This window comes from Hipposideros armiger, unplaced genomic scaffold, assembly GCF_001890085.2.
Source record: "Hipposideros armiger isolate ML-2016 unplaced genomic scaffold, ASM189008v1 scaffold_15, whole genome shotgun sequence".
NCBI classification, from domain to species: domain Eukaryota; kingdom Metazoa; phylum Chordata; class Mammalia; order Chiroptera; family Hipposideridae; genus Hipposideros; species Hipposideros armiger.
In genome coordinates this window covers 8,226,124-8,243,386 of record NW_017731365.1, presented here as the reverse complement: position 1 = coordinate 8,243,386, position 17,263 = coordinate 8,226,124, and the positions used below count along the sequence as shown (strand labels likewise).

Sequence of the window (17,263 nt, the reverse complement as noted above, 5' to 3'; positions counted from 1 at the left end):
TCTCATGAACGGCCGCCTCTTTCTCTAGAACAATCGGACAGAAGGCAGCCTTTAAACAACAAAAGCCAAAAGGCAGCAATGAAGGCAGCAATGTGATCAGAACAGAAAATGAGAGAGACCTCGCACTCAAGTGCCAGGGCCTGCTAGGTACCAAATCAAACCTCTGTGACAATGGGCATTTATTTGTTCTGGGATGATTTTGCATTTGCGTCAGCTGAGAACACCCACACTGCCTGTTCCCTACCTCTGAGGCAAGGGCTGCGATTGGAGAGGCATTTTCCATTCTCCCAAATACTTTATGTCAGAAATAAAATGAAAACAGCTCCCCAAATCACAGCCCCCTTGATCATCCATCAGAGCCTTCTGCTGAATAAGCACAACAGGCCGCCGCAGCCTCCGAAAGGACAGAAGCCAACTTGAGATTCTGATGCCGTTATGAAAAATAGGTCTTCACCCAGTGTGCTCAGCACAGCGTCGGCAATTCCCGGGGAGGAAATTGCTCTCCATTAGGAGCTGGATCCAGGCATATACACACCTCCCAGCACATACATATGTATATATACACAGAGACCAAAAGCGTGTATACACACCTGCGTAGGAACAAACATACATCTGTATGTACTGTGAGCATGCGAGAACCAGCCTTTTGAACATTTATTAATTCAGCAAGGAGTTCATTTGGCCTCTCTCTATCTGCCAGAAAAGTACCCGTGCATATCTCTGAAAACAGACAAAAGGAAATTGCCTGCCACTCAAGAAAGGCACACAGTTTGATACGAAACCAGGAACACAGAGAAAGCCTCTGGTGCACTTGAAGGATCCTGGAGTAACTAGAACACTTAGCTGGAAGCCCAGGCCCCTGGGCTCTGGTTCCAGTCTGACTCCATGGGACTGTGCGGGCCTAAGGAAACTACATCCTCTCCCAGCTCCTTCACCCAGGAAATGAGATCACGGACCAGGTGATTCCTGAAGTCCTCTCCAGTTTGGAAATCATGTGACTACAAAAGGTTAGCAACCCAAAGTCCCCATGCTTTGTCAGAGTACCCCTGCCTCTCCTCAAATAACTAATGGATTATTTTTAAGCTTAATACAGTTAGTGAAGATGTTAGAGTCAATCACACGAACATGAGCTAATTCTCTAATTGATTAGAAGCTAATATGGGGCTTTGAAGAGCGTTTCTGCTTAAGTTGCTAATGGCTCAGACAACCAGCTCTACCAGATTTGGAAGAGCCATTCCCATTTGCTTTCAAAGAGGGAGGATTTCAGTCCCCCGCCCCGGCCCCGCCCCGGCCCCGCCCCCTGCTGCTCCTGCCATCTCTCCTCCAACAGAGCTGCCCTGCTGCTACCTGTTTTCTTCATTTAGGCTTTCCTATGAGGTTTGGTTTATACAGAGAGCTGCACAGGGGAAATGTTCAGCTCACTGATCCAGGGGTAAGGAATCAGAGTGGAAGAAGGTGGGGTCTGTGGTCAGGAACACAGGTAAAGAAAGCTGCAGCAGTTACTAGCCTGGCGACTTGGGCAGCCCAGTTAACATCTCTAGGCCTGAGCGACTTCATCTGTAGCATAAACCAGTGCTCCCCGCCTTCTACATTACAGGGTCACGCGAGGACTCACAAACCTTTATGCAAAGAACCTTAGAACAGTGGACACACTGAGAGCACCCTACCCAAATCTGGCAGCTACCACCCCTTCTGATTTCCAGTGACGAAGCAGAACTGCCCGTGTCGAAGACGACGACAGCAGGAGAATTACTGATCTAGTCTATAAAGTGCCTGTACAGGTGAGGGTGAGAAATGGAGGATGAGCAGAGACCCAAGCTACTACAAACACTTCATTTGCTGTACTTTGTTTGGTTTGGTGATGTGGCTGTCTCTGGAATCCTTTAATAAAAAAATAATAATAATAAAAGAGGAGGCCAAGAAATAAATTATTTCATGTGGACAAAATTACAAAAGTCGAAGTAACGCAAGGCAGCCATGAGCAATACGTCAAATCTGCCTCAATAAGGAAAACTGTTAACACTTTAATAGCTATGAAACAAATCACTCAATTAATTTCCCACATGCTGAAACAGGTAACAATGCATTTATCTGCCAGCATTATACCCTCCATAGCACATATTTCCACAACTGTTGCGATTGTATTCAGCATAATGGGAAATAATTGCACCTCATGGATTGAGGAAAAGAAAGTGGCCTGAGGTCTGCTGCCAGCCCAGCAGCTTGATGGAAGAGGTTTTCTTTTTCTGTTTTGGTTCTGTTTGTTTTTTCTCTTTCCCTCTTAATCATTTTCAATGCATGTGCAGAGCCCTCTAAGTCAATAAGTGAGGACAAACTAGAACTCTAGGATTTCTGGGCCAGTGTTTCCAACACACAAGCTAGGATCCCACAGGAAATGACTCTAGCTCCACAGAGTCCCAGGGCAGTGACGGACCTCCAAAGGGGTCACCGAGGGTCATTACGTCCATTCCCCAGCCTTGGGTTTCACTGAAGGACCCCGATTCCTCCCAATAAGATAGTCATTCATGTCCTTAAAAATCTTCTGTCGGAATCCAAGACCCAAAGCCAGATCTCCCCCGCCTCATCAGTGCTATCATTAAGATGATGCCACAGTCACTGCCATGGCCTCAGTGCAGACGCAGCTGGTACAGGAAAGGTCAGTAAACATCATCCCATGAACTCTAGAGAGCTACATGGAGAGAGCACTCACCAGTCCCAGGTCACGTTGTCAGGAAAAGTTGCTTCCCACTAACAGCACCTCTGAGAGCTGATGGGCTCTCATCTGTGGACTGAGGAAAATCTCTGTCCCCTTGCTCCCTGTTGGGCCCAAGAGTGAAGGGCCCCCTCTGAGGCATGAGAGGAATCGTACCCACCTGAGAAATAGTAAATGTTCAATGCTTTCCTCTTTCTCCTTTCGCAGCTCCAAATCTGCAGAGGTCCCACAGTGTCAATGAACCATCTTCAAGAAGGAGGTTTCAAACCCACCCCATCACCACTGGACTGGGTATGGTGCTCCCTTAGTGGTAAAAGAGCCACCTGGATGAAATCACCTTACAGTTAAGGTCCCTTTAGAGTGGGTCACAGGAAGACCCAATCTATGCCTGGTCCTCCTTCTGGGCTGGCTCATAGTGTATCATCCCCTCAGGTGAGATCCCCTCATGTGAGATCCCTCCCGCATTCTCAGCACATAGGAAGACATCGTCCATGCTCAGAGAGTATCCAGTCATGTGAGATCAGGGAGCAAACAGCTTACCTTGGCCTTCACTACTTTCATGAATGCCCCTCTGACCAAAGCTTCCTCTCGTTCTTGTCTGGTTACTTTCCGGGCATCTAAAAACTTTAAATTGGGCAGCTTGTGTAGAACAAAGCATCTGGAAGGGAACAGGCAGAGACAATTAAGGAAGGTTGGGGTGACCATCTCAAAGAGCCAATCAATTTGGCTGATACTCAGGAATTTAGTTCAAGATGTCCTCACATAAACAATAAGTTTCTTGAAGGAAGGAACACACATTTTTTTTTAATTGGGGAATTGGGGGATGGCAACAGTGCTGGGGAATTGGGGGAAGGGGAACAGACAAGTTGCTGTCGGTTTGTTCTTCAGTCTAGTTGTGGAGGACGTTGCTTCACTGGCCCAAGTTGGCACCATCATCGCGCTCTTCCAGGGCGAGGCAGATCAGTCGCTGGCTTCTGGACGGCCGCTCACTGCGGCTGCTGGCCGCTCACGCTGGCTGCTGGCTACAGACGGTAGCCCATGGCAACCCACCGCCACAGGGGCTGCAGCCCACGCCGTCGCCGGCGACCCACGGCAGCCCAGCTCCAGGTTGAGCTGTTGTTCAGCATCTTAGCTGTAGAGGGCAGTGTCACTGGCCCTCATATGTGGGATCCGAACCGGGGCCCTCTGGCATCCCAAGCGAGCTCCCAACCATCGCGCCACTCGGCCGGCCCAGGAACACACATTTTTACTTACACTCATACCCTCTTGAAAAGGAGCATGAGAATTAACTCAATAAAATGCCAGTTCATTTCTTGAGCACCTACTATATACCAGGCAGGCCCTAGGTATACAAAGGTGATTACCACATGGTCCCTCCACTGAAAGGGGTTTTTAGTGTAATGGGAATAATGGAAATCAGTGTAGCTAAGTGCCAAGATTGAGGTTATACAGTATTTTGGGGAGCACAGAGAAAGGGACCTGATATTACTCATTGAATGACTAAAAACTAATGGTAGACAAGCATGAGGAGGAACAGGAAGTCTCAAGCAGGCTTCAGAGAACCAAAGCCTAAAGCAACACCAAGCACTTAGCTTTCTCTCAGTGCAAATGTTACTTGGGGTAAGCAGTGTGCCCACTGTCTCAGGGGAGCCTGGGGCCCAAGGCCAACTCCCACATTCATTAGGTGGTCTCACATAACCAGGAGACTGCCATGTGCTTGTCCAGGTAGAAGACTTAGCTGATCACTCAAATGTCAGAGACAACAACTTAGAGGCCTCTAGTCATAACCTTTATATTACTCATTTTTAAAGTCAAAACACTCTAAAATTCTTTGGAGGTATACTTTTCCTCCCCAGAACTGGGCACTCCAACATCTGAGGTCCTGGAAATTTGACTATTTCCTGCTTCCTCCCTGGCTTCAATCTATTACCTTCTTTCCCATTTCTCCCTGAGCCTCTCCCTTCCTTCTCCAAATGCCCCCTAATCTTACCCCAAATCAAAAAAATTCCACAAAGGTTCAAATGACCTTTCTGGCCCCCAACAGAACTCCCACTGGCCTCAGTCAATGTCAGAGAAAACTTCCATCTTCTGCTTGTAGCAGCAGTCTTGATGACAACAGATTCTTTCAGAAAAGACATGTACAGACGGAAACAATATGTCAGGAGTGATGCTCAAAGGAGTAAAGACACCCACTAAGTGTAGGGTGGGAAAAGATGAATATTCAGGTGAAGAAAACATCAGTATTAGAAAATCAGCCAATGTTTAATAATGGAATGAAAGATGTCATCACGGGGCTGCCAGGAACCACGATGACAACAGACAGCACGTTGTCATTTCCCCCCACTTTGGATCACAGCCCTGAAATCAAAGGAGAGAGAGATGGTGGGGGAGGGAAGGTGAGGGGGAGAGAGAGAGAGAGAGAGCGAGGGAGAGAGAGAGAGAGAGAGAGAGAGAGATATGCTGGCTTTTATGCTAGTTAAAAATTTTAGATGACAAAGAGCTGTTTTTCAGAGCACTCTTCTTACACAACCAAAGAAACAGCCCATGAAATAGGCTTCCAGTCACCCTGAAACTAGAGGTGACCTGACCCTCATCCTGAGGTTTCCAGGTGGTTGCTGCTTAGAGAGATTTGAGAGACACTAGGAAAGCTTGCCCCAAATTATTGGATCTGAGACCCAGCCTAGCATCCGAAGTTCCTCCCTTAGAGATTTCTTCTTTCACTCGCTCACTCACTCCTATTTTCACTCACCCAAAAAATAATTATCACACAGCTACCACCAGCCAGGAACTGTGCCAGGTGCTGAGAGTGGGTGATACACAAAATAGACAAGGACCCTGCTCCCAGGGAGCTTATATTCTAGTACAGTGGTTCTCAAACTTGGGAGGGCATCAGCATCCTCTGGAGGGCTTGCTGAAACACAGATGGCAGTAGGGCCCGGGACTGACATTTCTAACAAGTTCCCAGGTGCGGCTGATGCTGCTGGTCCTGCTGAGAACCACGGTCCATGGGAAAATGACACCACGAGAAATAACAGTAGTTTGGGGATTATGAGGCTGGAAGGCGACAAAGAGTGTCCTCCTCAATTCTGCTAATGGTGCACCCTGCGCCCTGCACCACGCCTATGGCACACACAGCCCAGACGGTGGCCACGTCCACCAGATCTTCCTGCGCCTTGGTGATGTGGAACTGGCTCCCCACAGTATTGCCAAGTGATAAGTCAGTGGGCTTTCTGCTTGACTGTGCCATCCCGGTCTCGGAAGATCTATTTCCCGTTGTTCTAGGTCATGTCAGGGTGTCAAGAGCTGCAGCTTCAATCCTGAGTATAATACAAGTTTGCCATAAAAACACAAGAGAGGATTCCCGAAGCCACAGAATGAAGGCTTTTACAATATCAATTCAACCCTTGTAAATTTAATCCAAGGTTATTTGTTGCACCAAAATCTCTTTACCGTGATGTATGACTTAGTTACTGAGGTTATCACAGCCGTATCCTAAAGTTGCATAGTACATAAAACATTTCAGTTAACAATGCGGGAAGGTTAACTCCCCCAGATAACCTGCAATCACAAGGGCTAGTCCACATGACATGCCTCTGTCAGCTTCCACGAGCTATTGATGGTTCAATCAGTTTGTTTTGAAGGTAAAGTACAACAAAAGGGCAGTAAACTTATTCAGACTGTCAACAGGGGCTATCGGGAATGGGGCTTGCAGGTAAGTAATTCTGGGTGTTTTAAGGCTATTATCAAACAGCAATGGTTGAAGGAAGAGACAGCTACTAATAACACAGAAGGCAGCCATCATAAACCACTTTATGGCAGAAATCCCCGTCTATAAATCCTGCGACACCCGGAGACAGCTTCAGATTTATAAAACCGCTTGTTAAGCCAGGACACTGCTTAATGAAAAGAGATCCATCTAAGCTCTAACTCTCTCATCCCTAGCTCCAGAGGGCAACTCCAATTTTCCTGACCTTCCCAAAGTGGCTCGGCAAATGTCCCAGGGCTGGGGAGTAGACATCAGGGGCTGATATGGAAGGTGAGGTTATGCAGAGGAGATCAGGGGTCCTGGGGCGGTGTTTAAAGACCTATTTGTCTCTGTCTGCAAACAGATTCTCTAAAGGTGAGACCCACGTGCAGAGCTTTTCAGGTTCTCTCTCTTTTCATACAGAATCCCCACTCCATTTTACTTAAAGGACAGGGCTAAGGAGACACCTAAGGAGAAAAGGAACGGCAGGAAGCTTTTTTTGTTTGATTTTTACTCCAAAATCAATTTTCTCTGCCCAAATCCCAAAGCTCCAGCACTTTTCATCCAGACTTCAAAGGGGGAGGAGTATGCGCTTCCCTCCTGCCCACAGCTGCTAACTGAGGGACGCTGGCTGCTCCCCCAAAACAATCACACAACACAGAAATGCCGAGACAAATTTCTGTTGTCTGCTCCTGGGGCAGCCCTGCTTCGTTCTCTGAGGAGGCTCTACTCGAGAAACACCAAGTTTCTAGATTCTGAGGGAACTGGAGGGTGTTTTTTTTCCTACTTCCTTCCATTTATGGCATTCTACGCTTCTTCCCATTAGTTGGCTGCCTATTTGCTCTCATGCGTGGGGGGAGGGGAGAGATAGCGCAAGCTACTGATGCCCAACTGGATGCCCCTGAAGGAGGCAATGGGTAATCCACAAACTGTTCTTCAATCTTTCACAAAGCTGAAAAGAATAGAGCAAACATGCCAACAAACTATCAAGCTTCCTTGCTTTCAACTGGATTACATCAACCCTGTTTGGTAACACTGGTTAACTCATGCTGATCAAAAGCACTGATCAACAGCTAAATGTGTCTGACTCATTTTAAAACGTTTGCAATGGCTTCAATGGAGTTTATTTAAGAGACAAAGCTTTAAAGTGTGGGAAGAAAATTTAAAAAAGAGGGGAGGTTTTCATAACAAAAGACTTGGGACTAGCCAGGCAGAGGAAAGAGCCCAGGCTCTGGGATTATCTTGCTGTGAGATCTTGGTTCAGTCTCTACGGTCCTCCCAAGCCTCAGTTTCTCCAGCTGTGCAAGGAAGGGAATGGGCTAAATGATGCCTAAGCCTCTCTTAAGCGTCAGCTTGCTTGAATTCTGTGTCTCAAAGTTAATTTACAATAAATACATCCATATCCTCCTTTCTTATTACTCCAATTTCCTTATATAACCACCCCCTTGCACCTCCAGGTAAAAGAGGGCTGTGAGAAAAAAGTCAATAAAGACCAAAGAGTAATGAACAAACACTGTGAGTGGACTAACTCCAGATGCTCCGAGAGATGACAATGATCTCACTCTAATGAGCCGAGGTGAGCTCACCTACAGCATTAATGAATGTCTGACAACTGGCAAAGGCCAGCTGATTGTCCTCACAGTTCACCGGCAGGATGTTTGAAGTCTCCCTGCAAACAATACACCCACAAGACAGACCAAGGCCCTCTACAGAGGGCAGCCAGCAATTACTCTGTGGGCTTCTGTCACTTTGATCTCTGGGTCGTGACCTTTGCTTTCTTGTGATCTTCAAAGCCCAGACTGTAGATTAGCTAGAGAATGCTCGCTGGGTTATGTAAGCCACAAGTTTTACAGCTCCTATTTGGCCGGGAAATGGTGGTAGCCCAGGATGGCCAACAGACGGCGAGGGTCCCTCCCTCCTTTCCTTTGGCTGAGTGCTACAGACACTGGGCAGGCCCCAGGGCTGCTCCCTTAGAGGGAACAAAGGAAGGGTGTCACATTTGAAATAATTTAAAGTTGTGAGAAATACAGAGGGGCCTACTGGCGGGGAGGAGGAAGGAGAGGCAGTGGCAGGAAAGAATGAATGACAAACAAGGGTTTAGTGACAGGACGACAGCTAAGAGACCATGAGACCAACTCCCATATTTGACAACGGAGGTCCAGCACTTGTGTACTGTTGACCTGCACTCTACTTTCTTTCCTGCAGGAAGAAGAAAGAAAATATTTGCAAAGGAAGACAAGAAATAGACCATTCTGGGCATCCAAGTTTCCCAACCTTGATTCATTTTTTGGCCAGTGTTGAATTCCACGGGAGGCCCCAGGTGGTTTCTTAGAATGATGGTGGTCTCCCAAGCCAAGCTCTGCCTCACCCACTCTCTCTTCCTGCTCAAATCCCAAAGGCTGCTGGTTATCACATTCACCTCCATTCAACATTCATCCCAAAATAGCAGCACAGTGTGTACACATAGCAAAGTATGGGCAGGTTTAAGCTCCTATAATAACATGGCAATGGACAGTTCTCAGGCATGATCTATGATGAATGGCAAAGAGAACCTCCAGGCAGGGTTTTACTCCTGCCCCAGCAGGCCCCGGGCACTGCTCGACAACTTGGTAGTATGTGCATGCTCACATACAGAATTAATGAGCCTGTTTTACTGTGGGAATGTGTGCCAAGAAAATCCAACCCGATACACAGAGGGCAAGTGAGGAAGGAAAAGGGATGACGTGGGGGGAGGGGAGGAAAGACTCTGCAGACACCAAAGCATCTGTGAAGCCATTTCCAATAAGTCCATAAATCTAGTCACTTCCCATTTCTGGTCCAGTGGTTGGCCACAATGTGACCTAAACCTGGGCAGACCTCTCTGAAGTCAACATCTCCCTTGGAAATGAAACGACAGACATACTTGTTTTGATGTATGGCTGGGTGACATATTATAAATATTACATCACATAACCACAGAGGATGCCAATCAATAAGAAAATTTTTTTAGACAGCACTAAATGAACCATGGGTTCTTGCTTCTGAATACACTCCTTTAAGGCTCCCACTATCGCTTAAATGATTAATAGACGACATATTGTCAAAAAACGTACTTAAAGTGAAAAACAGTAAACCATAGAAATATCATTCATTTTTTAAGCAATTTTCTAGTGAAAATGTCACATAAATTTACATAGAGGACCTAGTATTAGGCTCTGGGTAACAGCTAGAAGGAAGGCAGACCTCATGCTTTGTGGATAAAGGGACAGGAAAATAGTTTACCAAGATAAAAACGAAAAAGGTGAATGCATTGCTTGATGAAAACCAAAATGCCACAGGAACTCTAGGTTCAAAAGTCTTATTATGAAATCCTCCAGTTCCTCAGGGTCAAATGAAGCACAAACTCCGGGATGAACCAAAAGCAGAGCTGCTTACAGACCATAGAACAGAATTAAAGCACACACACATTTATCTCATCCAAGTGCAAGTATGAGAGTGCTTGTCAAACCAGAAATAAAAAGTAAAATAAATAAACAATTTGGAATGACTAGAGAATGGGCCTACTATTCCACTCAAACATCAGATGCCGTACAGTCAATGTGTAACTGAATGGGCACACATTTTGTGTTCCCACCACTCTTCGTTCCCATCTCTCTCAGTGTGGGGGCATCTTGCCATCATTGTGGATAGCTTCTGGATTTTCTACCATAATTTTTACTAGATTGGATTGTGGCTATATGCGGCCTCTAGAATCCAGTTCCTCATGGCAACTTCGCCATATGTGCAACTCACAAACAGCCTTCCCAGCCCCATTCTTCAACACCTTCCAGGGGAACAGACCTAGAATAAGGAGCACAGGCTTGGAGGGTACTCAGGCCACTCCATTAAATGCATCATTCCTCTAGAATCAAGCCCTCCCTAAAGAATCATGCCCCCAAATCCAACACTTAGATTGAGTCTAAAGGACAGTGTCTTGCTCAACATCCAAATGGATCAGATTCCAAATAGGCAATGGGCATCTGAGGTGCCCAGAGGGCCCTGAACCTCCCTACAAGCACTCAGCTCCTGAGAGGAAGGGTAATTTCAAGTCAGCTCGAAAAGTTACCAAGCCCCTATTCCATGGCTTCAAAGGGCAAGAAGACACAGCCTTTACCAACTGGAAGCCATTCTCTGGATGGTGAAATGTATGACGTAGTGATAGAAATATATAAGATAAAATATATAAAATGGTATGAAATGGTAAAGGAAGAACTGTAACTGCTTGGAAGCTGAGGCTCTCAGATTGTTAGTGCCAACAGAGATTTTAAATACTACATAGACCAATAGCTCTTGATTGGGCATCAGAATTACCTATTGAATATTTTGTTGCATTTGCCACTAAGTGAATCAAAACCCCTAAGTTAAGGGTCACTGATCTAGATTGCCCCCCCCCATTTTAAAGGTCCCACTGGCAAACTGGACTCCATATCAGGTCATCTGATTTGACCCCTTATACCTTGGCTCTTTGTATTTTTGCCAATGTGACAAGTCACAGTAACAAAATAATAGTGTTAGCTGTTCTTTTCCTTTTATTACCTCATAAAGCCCTCTATTTAAGACTAAATAAAATAAGGTGGAATTGGAAACTTTCCTTACTCTACTTCTCTCATTCTAGAAAACAAAATGTACCCACAGTTCAATCTACATATAAAATCATGAATGAATGAACAGGTGTATGAATGTGTGTGCATACACACGCATACACGATACATGGCTATTTTAACAAATTAAATGCCAAAATCGAAAAAAAAGTCAGAAAAAAATGAGAATTCCCCAAACAATACTTGGGTTACTAAAAATGTTGACCGAGAGAACTTTCTTGGACTTGCTTGATCTTTCCAAGACATAGTGATAAATAAGCTGCTGCAAGAGGATAGAATACATTTTAAGTGACCCCTTCATTTCTGAAATCAGGTTGTTAAATGCTTCAAAGTTGATAAGAGTGTTAAGAAGCAAATTAAGTTTTAAGAGTCACAATAGAACAAATTCCTCCTCTCAACCCATTATCTTATTTCCCCAAGCCTTCCATTTTTATTGGGTTGTCGGAAAAGTCATGATGCATTTTTGCAACAAAAAAACATAGAAAAAGGACATCATGACTTTTCCGACAACCCAGTATTTTCCAGTATCCTTCCTTAACTGTCTTGTCTTTCCTTCCTTCCTCCCGTCTTCCTCCCCACATTGATTCAAGGGGGCTTTTAATGAGAGCATATATATAATGGAGAGGTGACACACATGAAAAGATCATGAAAACGTCATTAAAGACATTTACCAAACAACAATCAAGGATGACGGCATACAGAATTCAAAATGAAGATGGACAAACCAGTTTAGAAAACTGGGTAAGATCAAGAAGACTTCCTAAAAGAGGTGAATTTGGACCAGGTGTTTCAAGCCAATGGTTCAGAAATGGAGAGAAGAAAGAAAAGCGTTTCTACTGGGAGCTCGTCTAAGTGCACGGTTGGTGATCACTGAAACATAGCTTTACGGAACCAAGTTATAGGTCTTGTGGGACTTCCTCTTGGGATTGTGTAGAAGCTTCCTAAACTTTGGCAGGAAGTGCTTTCTCTCCCAAAAGTGACTCTAAGGCAGACCAGAGGAAGAGCAGGGGTCAGCAAAATATTGCCCAGGGGTCAAATCTGGCCTGCTGCCTGTTTTTTTAAATAAATTTTTATTGGAACATAGCCATGCCCGTTCATTTACAAATTGTTTATGGCTACTTCTGCACTATAACAGCAGAGTTAAATAGTTGCAACAAAAACCATATGACTTTCAAAGCATAAAATATTATCCAGCCCTTTACAAAAAGTGTCTGTCAACCCCTGACCTAGACCACCCAAAAACTTTTCATGTTTCTTGACTCCTGTGATCTCAACAAAAGGAGGCAATGGCTACAGGTTACCCAAAGGTGAAAGTTTAACATTATTATGAGGAGTCCTCTAATATTTACCAAATACCTATTATACACCAAATAGTATATTATCCCCCCAAGTATGCTACTTTTTCCCTTCTTTCACCCTGTTCAAACCCCTGGATACTCACCTGTATCTCTTGTAGTCTTCCTCATCCTTTTCCAAGCTGACTAGTTCATTGGGACACGCCACATTACCCAGCAGGCTGAGGTACTCCAGAGCTGGCGTCACTTCTGCCAGGTGATCAAGCAGACGCTCCAAGTCAGTGATGTGACAAAGGTTAAGAATCTTGGTCCAGGAAGACAAAAGAGTTGGCAAGAAGAATAGAGCATAACTGACAGGGAAAGCCTAGCAGCTGATGGGTCCATGTTGCTCCCATGAGATGACGTGGGTGAGGACTGAAATCAACTTAGCTGTGGGTGTCTGACACGGCTAGTTTTTCACTCCTACTGTTAGGTACACAAACCATCTTTTCTCTGGGCAGGTAGGGCTAAGTTCAGGACACTTGAGAGAGAATGAATGAATTTAATTGTTTTATCACACTTTTCTTTCCTCTACAGTTGTTTTTCTCTTTCTAATGATGAAGGGTAGGTTCCATGTAGTAAAATATTTTACAATATGTAAATCCATAAAATTTGATTTTTTTTCTAGTAATGAAAGCAAGACATTATTTCCAAAGGCTTCATTAAATATAGATCATTTCTCCTTTAAGGGGTAATTTATTATTTAAACATACAAGAATGGCATGAACACAAACAGAAATTGGCCATCCTCTTATGATCTGAGAGCCTGTGGTGCAACTAAGCATTGCTCAGCGGCTTCACTGGTGGAAAGCATTGTATTGGGGTGGGGTGAAGGAGAACAAAGCTAGGAGGAGAAGAGTAAGTTAAGACAAGCTTAGTCAAACCAGGCAGGTAAAACTACATTTCCTGAGACTCTGTTGTGAATCTAATATTCCATGAAGGAAAAAATTGGAAAGACCAAGGATGAGCATGGTGGTGAAATTACTCCATGACCCATCCCCGCAGTGGGATCCACTGTCCAGTCAAGACAAACACTAAGACTCTCCCCAATCCAAATGAGGCAAGAGTGACAGATTCAGGGAATCACAGGCTCTGGGAAGGACTAGTCCACACATGAACCCCTGGCTTGAGCTACATACAGATAAGCTGAGCCCTAGCAAGGTGATGATTTGACAGGCCATAACAGAGGCCATGACTATGAGGAGCCTGTGGATGATAGGAATTAGCCAGCATCAGCGACAGAATGGGGTCCTTGACAGGGAATGACAGCAAAGCATATAGGGGCTAAAGATATAGGGGCGAAGGCAGCACACAAGAGTCAAAGACATGGGGTAGTTTCCAGGGGTGAAGTACACTTGGATCTAGGAGAAGATAAGAATCACAGAAAAGGGCTGCCCTTACTCTCTCAGGAGGTTATCTAACCATGGGATATTATTCAGATTTTCTCATATGTCGTTTCAACTTGTCAGAGAAGCATGAACTCTGAATCCAACCAACGTCTGAATCCAGTTCCTCACGTATCTGCCAAGGGGTCATCAGCACAAGGTAGCTCATTCTGTCTCTATCCACTGACCCAGTGTAACTGCTTAGAGTCACAAAGAATAAGGCATTCTTCTCTTCCACATGACGACTCTTCAGATAGTTGAAGCTCATGCGTCTTCCTTAAATCTTATAATCTCTAAAATAAGTTCCTTCGAGCATTCTTTACACACATGCTCTGCTACCATCATATGCAGGAACAAGCACTATACTCTGGGAGGAGCAAGACAGAGACACCGAGAGGCAGAGCACAAGCAAAAAGGGGAAACTAGTAAAAGAGGGTCCCAGCATGCTCATGTACTATGGGTTTCCATTGGCCAACATCACCCCCATTTCCTAAACAAAGACAAGACAATGGACTCTGAAGTTAGCACTCTTTCAAGTCTTCAACAAGTATCATCCAGGAATGACCACAAAGAACCAGTGCAATGAGAATGATGAGCAGGGGGTCATGTGGAGACGGCTAGAGAGAAAGGTCCCAGCAGAAAGGTAAGGTTGGAAGTGTAGTGAGTGGCCAGGAGTCAAACACTGACATATTTTATCACTGAAGAAAACATGCTTACCACTTTTTAAAGTTCAATCATCACACTCTTTAAGAAAAACATTTAACTAAAACGACAGTGAACAATTTCAGGGAAAACGTGGTTTTTCCAGCAGGTTCTATCTCTGTATGCTTCACAGTCATTGCTACATTAAAAAAAAAGAAGAAGAAAGGGACTTGCCACTACTCTCCCTACTGGTGCTGCCCTTAGATCCTGACAGAGGGAGCTCAGGGGCCGACAGTGTCATACAGGGGGGTACCCCATGCCTGGACTTGGACTTGCATGTGCCTCAGTCCCAGTTCTCATTTCTCCTCTTCAGGGTTTGCTCCAATCCTCCACCCCACACATGGAACCCATCGATGCTCCAAGGAGCACTAGGAGTCATGCCTATAAGGGTATCCTGAAGCCTTAAGGCCAGGCTCTGATTATAGGGGTACAGTCAGAATCACTCCTGCTGGGCAGCACAGCATTTCTTTTGTGGGATTGCAAGAGAGTGGGCTGTCAACATGGTGCTCACATAGTGATTTGGCGTGATTCAAATTATTTACACAGACAATGGCCCTAGAGAACCTAGAGGAAGCCCTTTCTGCTATGGATAGAAAAGTCCAACCAACACCGATTTTCCTGGAGGAACAAACTCCTTAAACCTTCATCTACTTTTTATCTACTGTGTGAAGGTGGGGACATGAAGGAATGGAACTCAAGACTGGCAAGACTTTCAAGTTGAGGAGACATTGGGCAATGGGGTTGGACTGAACTCCCTCTCATGTATCAACATTTAGTGATTAGTGATGGGAGGCCCAGCTTGCCACCATCCAGGGAGGTAGGCCCAGTTTAATCTGAGTGAAGCTTCATAAGTTAATTTCCCACAGAGCTAAAAAAAGCTTATATGTGAGGGCTCCTTGCTTGTACAGGTCCCTTCCAGGGCCCTGAGAAAGGCCCGTGTAATAGAGTCACATGGTCACGTATTTTTGTAAAATTGGCCAAAGTAGGTTATTTAAACCATTAGTTAAGATCATTGTTTTTCTTCACTAGGACATCTTCCATCACATTTCCTGAGTTGAGTGACATTAGAGTGGCTGTGGAAATCCTAGGAACCTGACTAAGAGAAACTTGTGAAGAAGCGGTATTTAAGATTCAGGGGGGACTATTTATGTGATTAGTAGTCATTTCTGTGTCTGGTTATTATAATAGTACGAGTAGGAATGGCTTCCAGTAATATTCCTATCACCACCATGCTGACACAACATGTGGGGACCAATATAAAACTGATGATAAAATGGTTAATGAGTTTATCAATTCAAAGAACATTTAAAATTAAGTTGTCAAGTGTACACACACACACACACACACACACACACACACAAATAAGTTGAAATGTCCTGAAATATTATAGCTTATATATAAAGGAAATGTGTAAGAGTTTTTCCAATATTTAATAATTCTAAAAATTTTGCCAATAATTTAGTGGTAAAATTACCAACGAGTAGTGAAACTGAAAGAAACATCCCTAAACTATTAAAAATAAAAATCAATTAGATGGAATTATCTTTCATCCTCTCTATAGAAAATATTATAAAAGTTAATAATATAATAAAGTTATAAGGGAATTTGCAGGAAAAACTAGGAAAAAGGGTTTTATACCAGGTATGCCTAGTATGTCTAGCACAAAAAGATTACTTTTCTAAATATTTTAATGTGTGGTATTTTTCAACTTAAAAAAATGTTTAATATACTTCCATACATTTTTATTCCAAATAAGCATTCATCTTCATACCTAATTTTGCATTTACACTTATGTAGGCTTGGCCTTCAATGGAGCCTCCTCAAATTATGGAAGTTTTACACTCCACAAAATCTGTATCTGCTCCTGAGCAGGAGGCTGTGGAGATATGGACTCATTTGAATGTCTTGATCATTTATTGGGCAAAGGGTCTGCAGGCTTCCAGAAGCTTCAGCCACCCTGTGCCAGTGAATCCAAGGAATTCTGGATGTATTCAAGGAATCCTGTAACCTTGGAGCCTGATTTGAGTATTGAGTGTGGCAGAAGCTACTCCATCTTCCTAAGCCTTTCAACTCCCTGCTAACTGATCCATTGGGCTGAACCAGGTGATCTCCCCCACATCCACACCAGGCAGGAATCACTAGCACCTACTTCGTGGATGCTGTAGACTAAAACTTCATCATTACATTGGTATCTCTGGAGGATGAAATGTGAGAAAGAGTTTTAATTGGTTCCTTGGTGTCCTGGATCAGCAAAGATGAGCATAATCCTCTCTTGCCTGATTGCAAACTCTGAAATAGAACTTGTCACATTCCTTTTTATCAAATTGCATAGAAAATGAACTGGAGGCAATCAGAGGAGGCAACGTGGGGTCCCTGGCTCACCAAGACCACCACGGTGGAGACACTTTCACAGATTCTCATAAGGGCTTGGTGGTTGTGTTTTGTTTTTCCTTTTTTAAAATTTGAAACTATCTGGCACAGTTTCAGTTCTCTCCAGCTGGATTCTCATCACACACCTGGTTTCCTTCATCAAGTCTTCTCTAGAGTACTTGCCATTTAGAATGTTTTCAATGTTGTCTACAGAAAGTTGTCATGGAAGAGCCCAGCTGTCGTGGCTTGGCTTGCCAAGGGAGAGTTTCTGCTAGGGCCCCAGATCAAAGCAACATCTTGCCTTGAAAGCTTGGAGCATGAGCGAGGAGGGGAGTCTCCTGGTGTCATGGCCAGTTGCACAGGTCCAAAGCTGTTTCCCAGGTGAGGTTGGGCAT

The 17,263-nt window shown here is 44.4% G+C and overlaps 1 protein-coding gene across 1 annotated transcript in view; it reads right to left on the bottom strand.

The window, feature by feature from the left end:
• Positions 1-2,961: 2,961 nt before the first annotated feature.
• The window catches only part of LRMDA (leucine rich melanocyte differentiation associated), a 595,188-nt gene continuing 580,886 nt past the window's right edge, over positions 2,962-17,263 (bottom strand). Inside the window, exons 4-6 of the mRNA XM_019624703.1 lie at positions 12,519-12,658; positions 3,254-3,371; positions 2,962-3,036 (exon numbers count right to left, since the gene is read on the bottom strand). Of these exons, the coding sequence (XP_019480248.1) occupies positions 2,962-3,036; positions 3,254-3,371; positions 12,519-12,658 (333 nt within the window). The remainder of the gene's footprint in view (positions 3,037-3,253; positions 3,372-12,518; positions 12,659-17,263) is intronic.